Below are 13,059 nucleotides of genomic sequence, written 5' to 3'. Positions count from 1 at the left end.
TAAAGAGATTATTTATCTTTTTTAACAGTAACAATTCTGGATTAGATTGTCCCTTTAACTGTGTCCTTCTCAGAAACCACTATCTTACAGGCTTAAAAACAACACTTTTAGAAACCATAAACATTCAATCTGCAAACTGATAACTATTTATCCACCTTTTAAGTGGCTAGATAACAGAATCTCATCCACAGTGAGGTGGCATAAATAGTGACCCTATGTAAAAACCCAAAGGATTTTTTTGTGGTCCTTTAGTCCTCTGTTTATCACATAGTTGGTATAAAAAATGGCACTATATATATATATATATATAATATATAAAATGTGTGTGTGTCAACTTTGTTTTGTTATGGGAGTTGGCATACAATCAATTCACCCTAAATATTATTACAGGTACTTATTGCTTCTGTTACTTTGCTATATACTTTCCATTCTGGCCCACAGTATCCTCTTCTAAAAAATCAGCAGGGCATGTCTTGCAACAATGTGGTAACCTTAGGCCGAACCACGGCAATAGCTGACATAGCAAACTATGAAAACACCAAACACCATGAAAAGGGATATCTGTAATAATCTTAAAGGGATAGTAAACACCAAAAATTTTATTGTTTAAAAAGATAGATTACTCCTTTTATTTACCATTCCCCAGTTTTGCATAACCAACACTGCTATAGAAATATAATTTTTACCTCTGTAATTACTTTCACCTAGATTTAGAGTTTTTGTCGGTAAAGACCCGCGGGCTTGCTAACGCTGCTTTTTATTTCCAGCGCACCCTTAAGACAACGCTGGTATTTAGAGTTGTCTGAGTGGCTGCGTTAGGTTTCAGAAAAGGGAGCGTAGAGCATAATTTAGCTCCACTTCAACCCTCAATACCAGCGTTGCCTACGGTAGCAGTAAGCTGGAAAAATGTGCTCGTGCATTGATATCCCTATAGGAAACAATGGGCTTGAGCTGGCTGGAAAAAAAACCTAACACCTGCAAAAAAGCAGCGTTCAGCTCCTAGCGCAGCCCCATTGTTTCCTATGGGGAAACACTCTCTAAGTCTACACCTAACACCCTAACATGAACCCCGAGTCTAAACACCCCTAACCTTACACTTATTAACCCCTAATCTGCCGTCCCCGCTATCGCTGACACCTGCATTATACTTAACCCCTAATCTGCCGCTCCGGACACCACCGCCACCTACATTATAGCTATGAACCCCTAATCTACTGCCCCTAACATCGCAGACACCTATATTATATTTATTACTCCCCTAATCTGCCCCCCCCCAACGTCGCCACCTACCTACACTTATTTACCCCTAATCTGCCAACCGGACCTCGCCGCCACTATAATAAATGTATTAACCCCTAAACCGCCCGCACTCCCGCCTCACAAACACTATAATAAATTGTATTAACCCCTAATCTGCCCTCCCTAACATCGCCGCCACCGACCTAAATTATTAACCCCTAATCTCCCGCCCGCAACGTCGCTGCTACTAAAATAAAGTTATTAACCCCTAAACCTAAGTCTAACCCTAACACCCCCCTAACATAAATATAATTTAAATAAAACAAAATAATATTCATATAATTAAATATATTAATCCTATTTAAAACTAAATACTTACCTAGAAAATAAACCCTAATATAGCTACAATATAACTAATAATTACATTGTAGCTATTTTTAGGATTTATATTTATTTTACAGGCAACTTTGTATTTATTTTAACTAGGTACAATAGCTATTAAATAGTTAATACTATTTAATAGCTACCTAGTTAAAATAAGTACAAAATTACCTGTAAAAAAAATCCTAACCTAGTTACAAATACACCTAACACTACACTATCATTAAATAATTAAATACATTACCTACAATTAGCTAAACTAAAATACAATTAAATAAACTAATCTATAATACAAAAAACAAACACTAAATTACAGAAAATAAAAAATATTACAAGAAGTTTAAACTATTACACCTAATCTAAGCCCCCTAATAAAATAAAAAAAGCCCCCCAAAATAATAAAATGCGCTACCCTATTCTAATTACAAAAGTAATCAGCTCTTTTACAGCCCTTAAAAGGGCTTTTTTGGGGGGGGCATTGCCCAAAGTAATCAGACTCTTTTACCTGTAAAAAAAAATACAACCCCCCCAAACATTAAAAACCCACTATCCACAACGCTAACCCCCTGAAGATCTCCCTACCTAGAGTCATCTCACCCAAGCCCGGGCAGAAAATCTTCATCCAAGGTGCGGCAGAGGAAGGTCTTCATCCGGTAGAAGTCTTCATCCAGGCGACGTCTTCAATCTTCATCCATCCGGAGCGGAGCCATCTTCCAAGGAGCTGACGCGGAGCCATCCTCTTCATCCGGAGTCTTCTAACACAATGACGGTACCTTTTAAGTGACGTCATCCAAGATGGCACCCCTTCCATTCGATTGGCTGATAGGATTCTATCAGCCAATCGGAATTAAGGTAGGAAAATCTAATGGCTGATTCAATCAGCCAATCAGATTGAAGTTCAATCCGATTTGCTGATCCAATCAGCCAATCGTATTGAGCTCGCATTCTATTGGCGGATTGAGACAGCCAATAGAATGCAAGCTCCGGATGGATGAAGATTGAAGACTTCTACCGGATGAAAGGACCCCCTCTGCGCACCTTGGATGAAGATTTCGGCCGGTTTGGGTGAAGACGACTCAAGGTGGGGGAGATCTTCAGAGGGTTAGCGTTTTTTTAAGGGGGGTTTGGGTGGGTTAGAGTAGGGGTATGTGGGTGGTGGTTTTAATGTTGGGGGGTAGTATTTTTTTTTTACAGGTAAAAGAGCTGATTACTTTTGGGGCAATGCCCCACAAAAAGCCTTTTAAGGGCTGGTAAAAGAGCTGATTACTTTTGTAATTTAGAGTAGGGTAGGGCATTTTATTATTGGGGGGCTTAGATTAGTGTAATTTGTTTAAACTTCTTGTAATATTTTTTTATTTTCTGTAATTTAGTGCTTGTTTTTTTTGTATTATAGATTAGTTTATTTAATAGTATTTTAGTTTAGCTAATTGTAGGTAATTATTTAATTAGTTTAATGATAGTGCAGTGTTAGGTGTATTTGTAACTTAGGTTAGGATTTATTTTACAGGTAATTTTGTACTTATTTTAACTAGGTAGCTATTAAATAGTTATTAACTATTTAATAGCTATTGTACCTAGTTAAAATAAATATAAAGTTGCCTGTAAAATAAATATAATTCCTAAAATAGCTACAATGTAATTATTAGTTATATTGTAGCTATATTAGGGTTTGTTTTCTAGGTAAGTATTTAGTTTTAAATAGGATTAATTTATTTAATTATAGGAATATTATTTCGTTTTATTTAAATTATATCTATGTTAGGGGGTGTTAGGTTAGACTTAGGTTTAGGGGTTAAATAACTTCATTATAGTAGCGGCGACGTTGGGGGCGGGAGATTAGGGTTAATAATTGTAGGAGGGTGGCGGCGATGTTAGGGAGGGCAGATTAGGGGTTTAAAACAATGTATTATAGTGTTTGCGAGGCGGGAGTGCGGCGGTTTAGGGGTTAATACATTTATTATAGTGGCGGCGAGGTTTGGTCGGCAGATTAGGGGTTAATAATTGTAGTTAGGTGGCGGCGACGTTGGGGGGGCAGATTAGGGATAATAAATATAATATAGGTGTCGGCAATGTTAGGGCAGCAGATTAGGGGTTCATAGCTATAATGTAGGTGGCGGAGGTGCCAGGTAGACAGATTAGGGGTTACAAATTTTTATTAGAGGGTTTTGCGATGTTGGGGGGCCTCGGGTTTAGGGGTACATAGGTAGTTTATGGGTGTTAGTGTACTTTGTAGCACTGTAGTTAAGAGCTTTATGTTCCAGCGTTAACCCATACAACTCTTAACTACTGACTTTTTTTGGCGGTAGGAGTCTTGTCGGTAGAGGCTCTACCGCTCACTTCTTCCAAGACTCCAAATACCAGCGTTAGGCAAATCCCATAGAAAAGATAGGATACACAATTGACGTAAGGGATCTGCGGTAGCCTGGAGTCGCGGAAAGAAAATGAGCGGTAGACCCTTTCCTGCCTGACTCTAAATACCAGCGGGCGTTAAAAAAGCAGCGTTAGGACCCCTTAAACGCTGCTTTTGACGGCTAACGCCAAACTCTAAATCTAGGCCTTTGTATCTAAGCTTCTGCAGACTGACGACTTAAATTAAGATATTTTGATAGACTTGCATTATCAGGCAATTAGTGCTGATTTCTTAAATAACTTCACGTGTGAGCACAATGTTATTCATGTGAAACACATGAACTAACGCCCTCTAGCTGTGAAACACTTCAAATGCATTCAGATGAGAAGCGGGCCTTAAAGGGCTTAGAAAATAGCATATGAGCTTACCCTAGGTTTAGCTTTCAACTAAGAATACCAAGACAAAAAAGCAAATGTGATGATAAAAGTAAATTTGAAAGTTGTTTTAAATTTACATGCCCTATTTGATTCATGCAAGTTTTAATTTGGACTTTACTATCCCTTTAAAAATGGAAAATTGTGAACTCTGACAAAACCTTACAATATTCATTAGAACATGAAACTACCGCTGCAATAAAGATGGCACCCTTTTGTTGTTGTTACCTTCTCACACATTGCCTCCTGTTTATCGGTATCTGTGCATAGAACCCCAAAATTGCACACTGTGGTAAAATGCGTCTCCCCTGAAACAAGACTCTCTAGCGATATGGTGACAGATCCAAGAGTCCTCTCAATAGGTGGATCAGGTCGAAGCTCATCGACATTTTCCTTTTTCCTTCATTGAATCTGTTTTACTGCCTCGAACACACAAAAACAGTTCTCACTTAGGGTTTCAGGACATAATAATGTGTCATGACAACCAGTTGAGTGCGTCAGAAGAGGACTGGAATCCAACAAAGGAGTTCATATGATAGAGGCGGTTAAACAAACACCCTTTCATTATATTTATCAGGTTTATAAATAAATAAATAAAAAATATTTACTATGTATTTGTGTTACAGCTTTAGGAATCGTGGGGTCTGGAAGTGTAAAATGTGATGAATTTTTTCTTGGTTATCCATTAATGTATTAATTGCAAATGTTTAAAAACGTCTGGAGAGTAAGAGAGACCGGCATCCATACACGTACACGTTGTGTGCACTGCAAATCGTACGTTTAACATCAAGAACATAATCTGTGTAAAATTAGGATACCATTAAAAATTGTAATAGTAAAAGATTACCAAAAAAAAACCCATGGGATTTTGTTTCCACACAACCTAAAGTAAACACAAACTGTGATGCAATGTTTACTCAGAATAAATAGAAACGAATACAACACTAAAGGGATATGAAACCCAAACATTTTCTTTTGTGAATCAGACAGACCATACCATTTTAAAAAACATTTCCAATTTACTTTTATATCAAATTTGCTTTGTTCCCATGGTAGTCTTTTTGTTTAAGAGATACTAGGTAGTTGCCTGGAGAACTACGCGGCAGAAAATAGTACTGCCATCTAGTGTTTGAGCTAATGTATAACATTTTTGCAAAGTTTGCTGCCATATAGTGCTCCAGAAAATGGCAGGTTTCTAAGCTTACTCTGAAACAAAGTTCATATGTGGGCTGCTAAGCTTACTCTCCTGCTTTCAACAAAAGATACCTAGAGAACAAAGACATTTTTTTTATCAAAGACGTACATTAAAGTTGTTTAGAATTGATGCTGTATCTGAATCATGAAAGAAACAGTTTGGGTTTTACATCCAACAACGCAAAAATCAATAACATATAAAGGTCAAAGGTGTAAAAGAAGTTACTTATGTTAATAGGGTTGTGCATTGTTGCACAGCCAGTTTTATGATTAACTCAGCAGGTGATTTGCAAAGATTAAGATTTATTTATTTGTTTCCCGGATATGTAATCTTATAACTACTAAAGTTGATAAATAGCTATCATGTCTTCCTGCGTGCTGCTACCATCACCTTAAAGATACATAAAACCCAATTTTTTTATTTCATGATTCAGATAGACCACACAATTTTAAACAACTTTCCAATTTACTTCTGTTATCAAATTGTCTTTGTTTTCTTGTTATCCTTTGTTGAAAAGCTGGGATGTAAGCTCATGAGTGTGCACGTGTCCACAACACTATATGGCAGCAGTTTTGCAACAATGTTATACCTTAGCAGGAGCACTAGATGGCAGCACTATTTCCTGTCATTTAGTGCTTCAGGCATGTGCATGCTACCTACCTAGGTATCCCTTCAACAAAGAATAACATGAGAACAAAACAAATTTGATAATAGAAGTAAATTGGAAACGTTTTAAAAATTGTATTCTATATCTAAATAATGAAAGAAAATATTTGGGTTTACTGTCCCTTTAAGACTGCTTATTCTGCCCCTGTCAATCAGGCTGTTTTGGGTGAAGCCTTTATCTTTTCTACTGCTGGAACCTATCTGCCTAATTTAATTATTTGCCACCAGATCTATTTAGGAAATCTTCAGGCCTAGGTTCAATACACCAGCTCTGATGATTGAAGATCACTCTGTGTCTGTTCCAACGTGCCTTTTTATTGTATTTCTAATTATTCCAGTCCAGCATGATGACCTCTCCAAATACCCATCTACATTTAGTTTTGTTTCCTGCTGTATTTATCCTGGACACATCTGTATTGTATACCCTAACCCTGCAACATATCTGTTAACAGTCAAGTGTTCATGTATTATCCAGTCTTCTGCCACAGTTATATTGTGTATTCTGTATCCTGCAGCATATGATATATCTCAGTTAACAGGATCTTTTGATATGTTTATCAAGTCTGCAGTCATACTCTGATACTCATTTCTACTTGTTTTCTATGGTGTCCTGAATATGTGGATCTTTGCATAGATCCTAAATTCCAGGAATGCTATAAAAACCCCTCCCACCTCAATGGCAACTCAGTCTTGTCTTTGCCTCAGCTGGAGGAGGTTGAAGATGTGTATTTGATTCTTCAGTGAGAGGGGTTCTCAAACTGAGTTGAGGCCGGTTTCCGCTTAGAGTACAGTGATTGTTGGGGGATGTATCTGGAGTATTGGTAGTGGCATGTATTTAACCTATTTGGGATTTAGTCAAGCCTTTTCAAGGACGTCACAGGGACTTGTCCTGTCTTTTTCTGTTGGTTCTTGAAATACTCCTATTCTTGATCATCTACTGTTATGTTTCAGCACTGGTTTTGACATCCCACTGGTTTCCTCCAGTTGTAGGGTGCCCTATTGTTAAATACTTTATTTTTAATTTATATTTTGCACTCTATAAGCCTGTTAAGGTTATTGTTATAAATATTTATTTTATATATGTGTATGACCTTGGGACAGTTGTATATTTTTTAGGTAATTCCCCTGTATTGTTAAGTATTTATAATTATGCGTCATGTTTTTGACTGCATACATTTTTACATAGTAGATAAGGTTGAAAAAAAGACAGAAGTCTATTGAGTTCATATTACAATGCAAATTGTAATATACTTACAAAAGCTCCAGTTTGTACTTAAATTAATCCCTTTAAAAAAGGTGACCCGTTTAACACAAGCAATCATAATCGCTGAATTCTGTTTCTAGCCAGAAATGTATATAAACCATTTTTAAATGTATCTAAGGTATTGGCATTTACTACCCTCCTCAGGTAATGAGTTCCACAATTTGATTGCTTTTACAGTAAAAAACGTTTGTTACATGAGATTAAATCTACTATCCTCCAGCCTTAAATTGTGACCTCTTGTCACAAACAATTTGCTTGAAAAAAAAACAGAGCTTCTGCCATCTCTGTATATGGGCCTTGAATATATTTTTATAAAGTAATTATTCCACCGCTCAAGCACCTTTTTTTTTTTTTTTTAGAGAAAACAGTTAAGTGCAAACCCAGTTTGGCTAACCACTCCTTATAGCTTAAATTATCCATTCCCCTTATTAGCTTTGTCACCCTTAACTGAACTTTTTCTGCAATGTCTTTTCTTTCATGTAATTGGCAAGAGTCCATGAGCTAGTGACGAATGGGATATACAATCCTACCAAGAGGGGCAAAGTTTCCCAAACCTCAAATGCCTATAAATACACCCCTCACCACACCCACAATTCAGTTTACAAACTTTGCCTACTATGGAGGTGGTGAAGTTTTGCTTGAATTTCTTCTGTTATATGTGCTTCTCAGCATTTTGAAGCCTGATTCCTCTCAGAGTACAGTGAATGTCAGAGGGATGTGAAGGGAGTATCACCTATTGAATTCTATGGGTTTCCTCGCAGGAAATCTTTTCATAGGTTCTCTGTTATCGGTCGTAGAGATTAATCTCCTACCTCCCTTTTTCAGATAGACGATATACTCTCATATTCCATTACCTCTACTGATAACTGTTTAAGTACTGGTTTGGCTATCTGCTATATGTGGATGGGTGTCTTTCGGTAAGTATGTTTTTATTTCTTAAAAACACTCTCAGCTATGGTTTGACACTTTATGTATTAATGTAAAGTTCTAAATACATGTATTGTACTTATATTTGCCATGAGTCAGGTTCATGTATATTTTCTTTTTGCAGACTATCAGTTTCAAAATTGGTAAAAACATATTAGGAAATTATTTTTTCTTACCTGGGGTATAGTCTTTCCTTCAAAATTCACTGTTTTCATTAATTTTCACAGGCAAAATTTAGGCTTGTGAGGCTGCAAAATGCTGATATTTATTGCGTAATTTTTGTTGCGAGAATTTTTTTGGCGCGAAGGTACGTTCGGTAACGCAAATTCACAATTTCCGGTGGTCTTAGTTGACGTCAGGTTTCCTTGCACAAGGTTGTGTCTGCTATGACGCGAGTTGCGTCATTTCCAGATCTTGTTAGCGCCAAAAAAAAAATTGTTGTGCGTCATACTTGGCACCAAATAATTTTATTTTTTAAACTCCACTTCCTATATGCCTCTTGCCTTTTTCTATGTACAGAGGGCTATGCTGTTTGCATTTTTTTTCCCATTCCTGAAACTGCCATATAAGGAAATTGATAATTTTGCTTTATATATTGTTTTTTTCTTTAAAAGTTGCAAGATGTCCTCAGTCTGATCCTGTCTCAGAAATCACTGTTGGATTCCTGCTGCCTGATAACAGTGCTATTAAAGATAAGTGTATCTGTTTGTAACTTAGCGGAGATTATATCTCCAGCTGTAGTATGTAACAGTTGTCATGATAAGCTTTTATATGCAGAGAATGTATCCATCAGTACTAGTACTATGCCTGTTGTTCCTAATCATCTAATGTACAAGATTTCCCTGTGAATATAAAATATTTTATTGCTGATGCGATTCAGAAGGCTTTGTCTGCCATTCCGCCTTCTAAAAAACGTAAAAAGGTATTTTAAAACTTCTCATAAGGATGATGAATTTTTCAAATGACCGAAAATATATTGATTATCCTCCTCTGATGAGGATCTATCTGATTTAGAAGATCCTACCTCAGATATGACACTGACAAATCTACTTAACTTTTTAACGATGGAGTATATTCGTTCCTTGTTGAAAGAAGTTTTAATTTACTTTGGATATTGAGGAAACTAGTCCTCTTGATATTAAAACTAGTAAACGTTTAAATTCTGTTTATAAACCACCTGTGGTTACTCCAGAGGTTTTTCCAGTTCCTGATCGCTATTTCTGGTATGATTTCAAAGGAATGGAATAGGCCTGGTGGTACTTTTATTCCTTCTTCTAGGTTTAAAAAGTTGTATCCTTTACCAGCAGCAAGATTGGAGTTTTGGGAAAAAATCCCGAAAGTTGATGGGGCTATTTCTACTCTTGCCAAACGCACTACTATCCCTATGGAAGATAGTACTTCATTTAAGGGATCCTTTAGATAGAAACTTGAATCTTTTCTAAGGAAAGCTTATTTATTTTCTGGTTATCTTCTCAGGCCTGTATTTTCTATAGCTGATGTGCAGCTGCATCAACCTTCTGGTTGGAAAGCTTAGTGCAACAGGAAACAGATTCTGATTTTTCTAGCATTGTTCGCTTGCTTCAACATGCTAATCATTTTATCTGTGATGCTATTTTTGATATAATCAAAATTGATGTTAAATCTATGTCTGTAGCAATTTTAGCTAGAAGAGCTTTGTGGCTCAAATATTGGAATGCTGACATGGTAATCCTTCCCCCAAGGAGTCTAGTTCCAATTGGAAGTCTTCTTCATGTTGGAATAAATCCAAGCCTTTTAAGAAACCAAAGCCAGCCCCCAAGTCTGCATGATGCTGCTGCCCTCATTCCAGTTCAGCTAGTGGGGGGGCAGATTACAATTTTTCCAGAACATTTGGGCAGATTCTGTCCAAAATCATTGGATTCAGAGCATTGTCTCTCAAGGGTATCGAATGGATTCAGAATGGGACCTCCTGTGAGATGTTTTTCTCTCACGCGTTCCAGCAAATCCAGTGAAGGCTCAGCTTTTCTGAAGTGTGTTTCAGATCTAGAGTTTTCATGGGTAATTATAGCAGTTCCTTTTCAGGAACAGGGTCTGGGGTTTTATTCAAATCTATTCATTGTCTCAAAGAAAGACAATTCATTCAGGCCAGTTCTGGATCTGAAAATTTTGAACCATTTTGTAAGAGTGCCGACTTTCAAAATGGTGACTATAAGGACTATTCTGCCTTTTGTTCAGCAAGATCATTATATGTCCATGATAGACTTACAGGATGCATATCTTCACATTCCAATTCATCCAGATCACTTATTGGTTTCTGAGATTTTCTTTTCTAGACAAGCATTACCTATTTCGGTGCCCTACTCTCTGTAATCAAAGAACATAGTATTGCGGTGTTTCCTTATTTGGACAATATCTTGCTACTAGCTCAGTATTTACATTCTGCAGAATCTCACACAAATCAACTAGTGTTGTTTCTTCAAGACATGGTTGGAGGATCAATTTACCAAAAAGTTCCTTGATTCCTCAGACAAGGGTCACCTTTTTAGGTTTCCAGGTTTTTCAGTGTCCATGACTCTGTCTCAGTGTCCAGACAAGAGACAAATGAAATTAGTTTCAGCATGTCGGAACCTTCAGTCTCAGTCATTCCCTTCAGTGGCTTTGTGCATAGAAGTTTTAGGTCTCATGACTGCAGCATCGGACGCGTTCTCTTTTGCTTGTTTCATATGAGACCTCTCCAGCTTTGTATGCTGAATCAATGGTGCAGGGATTATACAAAGATATCACAATTAATATCCTTAAATCCCAATGTTCGAATCTCTCTGACTTGGTGGTTAGACCACCATCGTATAGTTCAAGGGGCCTCCTTAGTTCGTCCAACCTGGACTGTAATCAGATACACACAGATACAAGTCTTTCAGGATGGGGAGCTGTCTGGGGATCTCTGACAGCACAAGAGGCAAGGTTACCAATAAATATTTTAGAACTCTGTGCTATTTTCAGGACTCTTCAGGTTTGGCCTCTATTGAAGAGATAATCCATTCATTTGTTTTCAGATGGACAATGTCAGAACTGTGGCATATGTCAATAATTAGGGTGGGACTCGCAGTCCCCTAGCTATGAAAGAAGTATCTTGGATACTTGCTTGGGCAGAATCCAGCTCTTGTCTAATTTCTGCGGTGCATATCCCAGGTGTAGACAATTGGGAAGTGGATTATCTCAGCCGTCAGACTTTACATCCGGGGGATGTGTTTTTTTTAAGATTGTTCAGATGTGGGGGTCTTCCAGAAATAGATCTGATGGCTTCCCATCTGAAACAAAAAAACTTCCCAGGTACCTGTCCAGGTCCAGGATCCTCAGACGGAGTCGGTGGATGCATTAACAGTTCCTTGGTTTTACCAACCTGCTTATATCTTCCCGCCTCTAGTTATTCTTCCAAAAGTGATCTCCAAGATCATCATGGAACATTTGTTTGTGTTTCTGGTAGCACCAGCATGGCCTCACAGGTTCTGGTATGCGGACCTTTTCCTGATGTCCAATTGTCAACCATGGCCACTTCCTTTAAGACCAGATCTTCTGTCTCAAGGACCGTTTTTCCTACAGGATCGCAAATCATTAAATTTGAAGGTATGGAAATTGAATGCTTAGTGCTTAGTCGTAGAGGTTTCTCTGAATCAGTGATTGATACTATGTTACAGGCTCGTAAATCTGTTTCTAGAAAGTTTTATTATCGAGTTTGGATGACTTATATTTCATGGTGTTCTTTTCATAAATTCTCCTGGCATTCTTTTAGAAATTCCTAGAATTTTACAGTTTCTTCAGGATGGTTTGGATAAAGGTTTGTCTGCAAGTTCCTTGAAGGGACAAATCTCTGCTCTCTGTTTTATTTTCACAGAAAGATTGCTAAACTTCCTGATATTCACTGTTTTGTTCAGGCTTTGGTCCGTATCAAGCCGGTTATCAAATCAATCTCTCCTCCTTGGAGTCTTAATTTGGTCCTGAGAGCTTTACAGGCTCCTCCTTTTGAGCCTATGCATTTTTGGATAGTAAACTACTTTCTTGGAAAGTGTTGTTCCTTTTGGCTATCTCTTCTGCTAGAAGAGTTTCTGAATGATCTGCTCTTTCTTGTGAGTCACCTTTTCTGATTTTTCATCAAGATAAAGCAGTTTTGCGGACTTCATTTACATTTTTACCTAAAGTTGTGAATTCTAACATTTAATAGGGAAATTGTAGTCCCCTCTTTGTGTCCTAATACTAAGAATACTTTGGAGAGATCCTTACATTCTCTGGATGTTGTAAGAGCTTTAACATATTATGTTGAAGCTACTAAAGATTTCAGGAAGACTTCTAGTCTATTTGTTGTATTTTCTGGTTCTAGGAAAGGTCAGAAAGCTTCTACCATTTCCTTGGCATCTTGGTTAAAGCTTTTGATTCATAAGGCATACGTCACTAGCTCATGGACTCTTGCCAATTACGTGAAATAAAACCTAATTTATGTAAGAACTTACCTGATAAATTAATTTCTTTCATATTGGCAAGCGTACATGAGACCCACCCTTTTTATGGTGGTTATGTTTTTTTGTATAAAGCACAATTATATTTACAGTTCCTTTTTTGATGCTTTTTA

General features: G+C 37.3%; 1 protein-coding gene across 1 annotated transcript in view; it reads right to left on the bottom strand.

The window, feature by feature from the left end:
* LRRC43 (leucine rich repeat containing 43) overlaps positions 1 to 13,059 on the bottom strand; it is a 258,073-nt gene that overhangs the window by 20,059 nt on the left and 224,955 nt on the right. Inside the window, exons 12-13 of the mRNA XM_053699766.1 lie at positions 6,696 to 6,774; positions 4,633 to 4,804 (exon numbers count right to left, since the gene is read on the bottom strand). Of these exons, the coding sequence (XP_053555741.1) occupies positions 4,633 to 4,804; positions 6,696 to 6,774 (251 nt within the window). The remainder of the gene's footprint in view (positions 1 to 4,632; positions 4,805 to 6,695; positions 6,775 to 13,059) is intronic.

Source organism: Bombina bombina, chromosome 2, assembly GCF_027579735.1.
Source record: "Bombina bombina isolate aBomBom1 chromosome 2, aBomBom1.pri, whole genome shotgun sequence".
Lineage (NCBI taxonomy): Eukaryota > Metazoa > Chordata > Amphibia > Anura > Bombinatoridae > Bombina > Bombina bombina.
The sequence above is the reverse complement of the archived record's forward strand: the minus strand, read 5'-3'. Positions and strand labels throughout refer to the sequence as shown.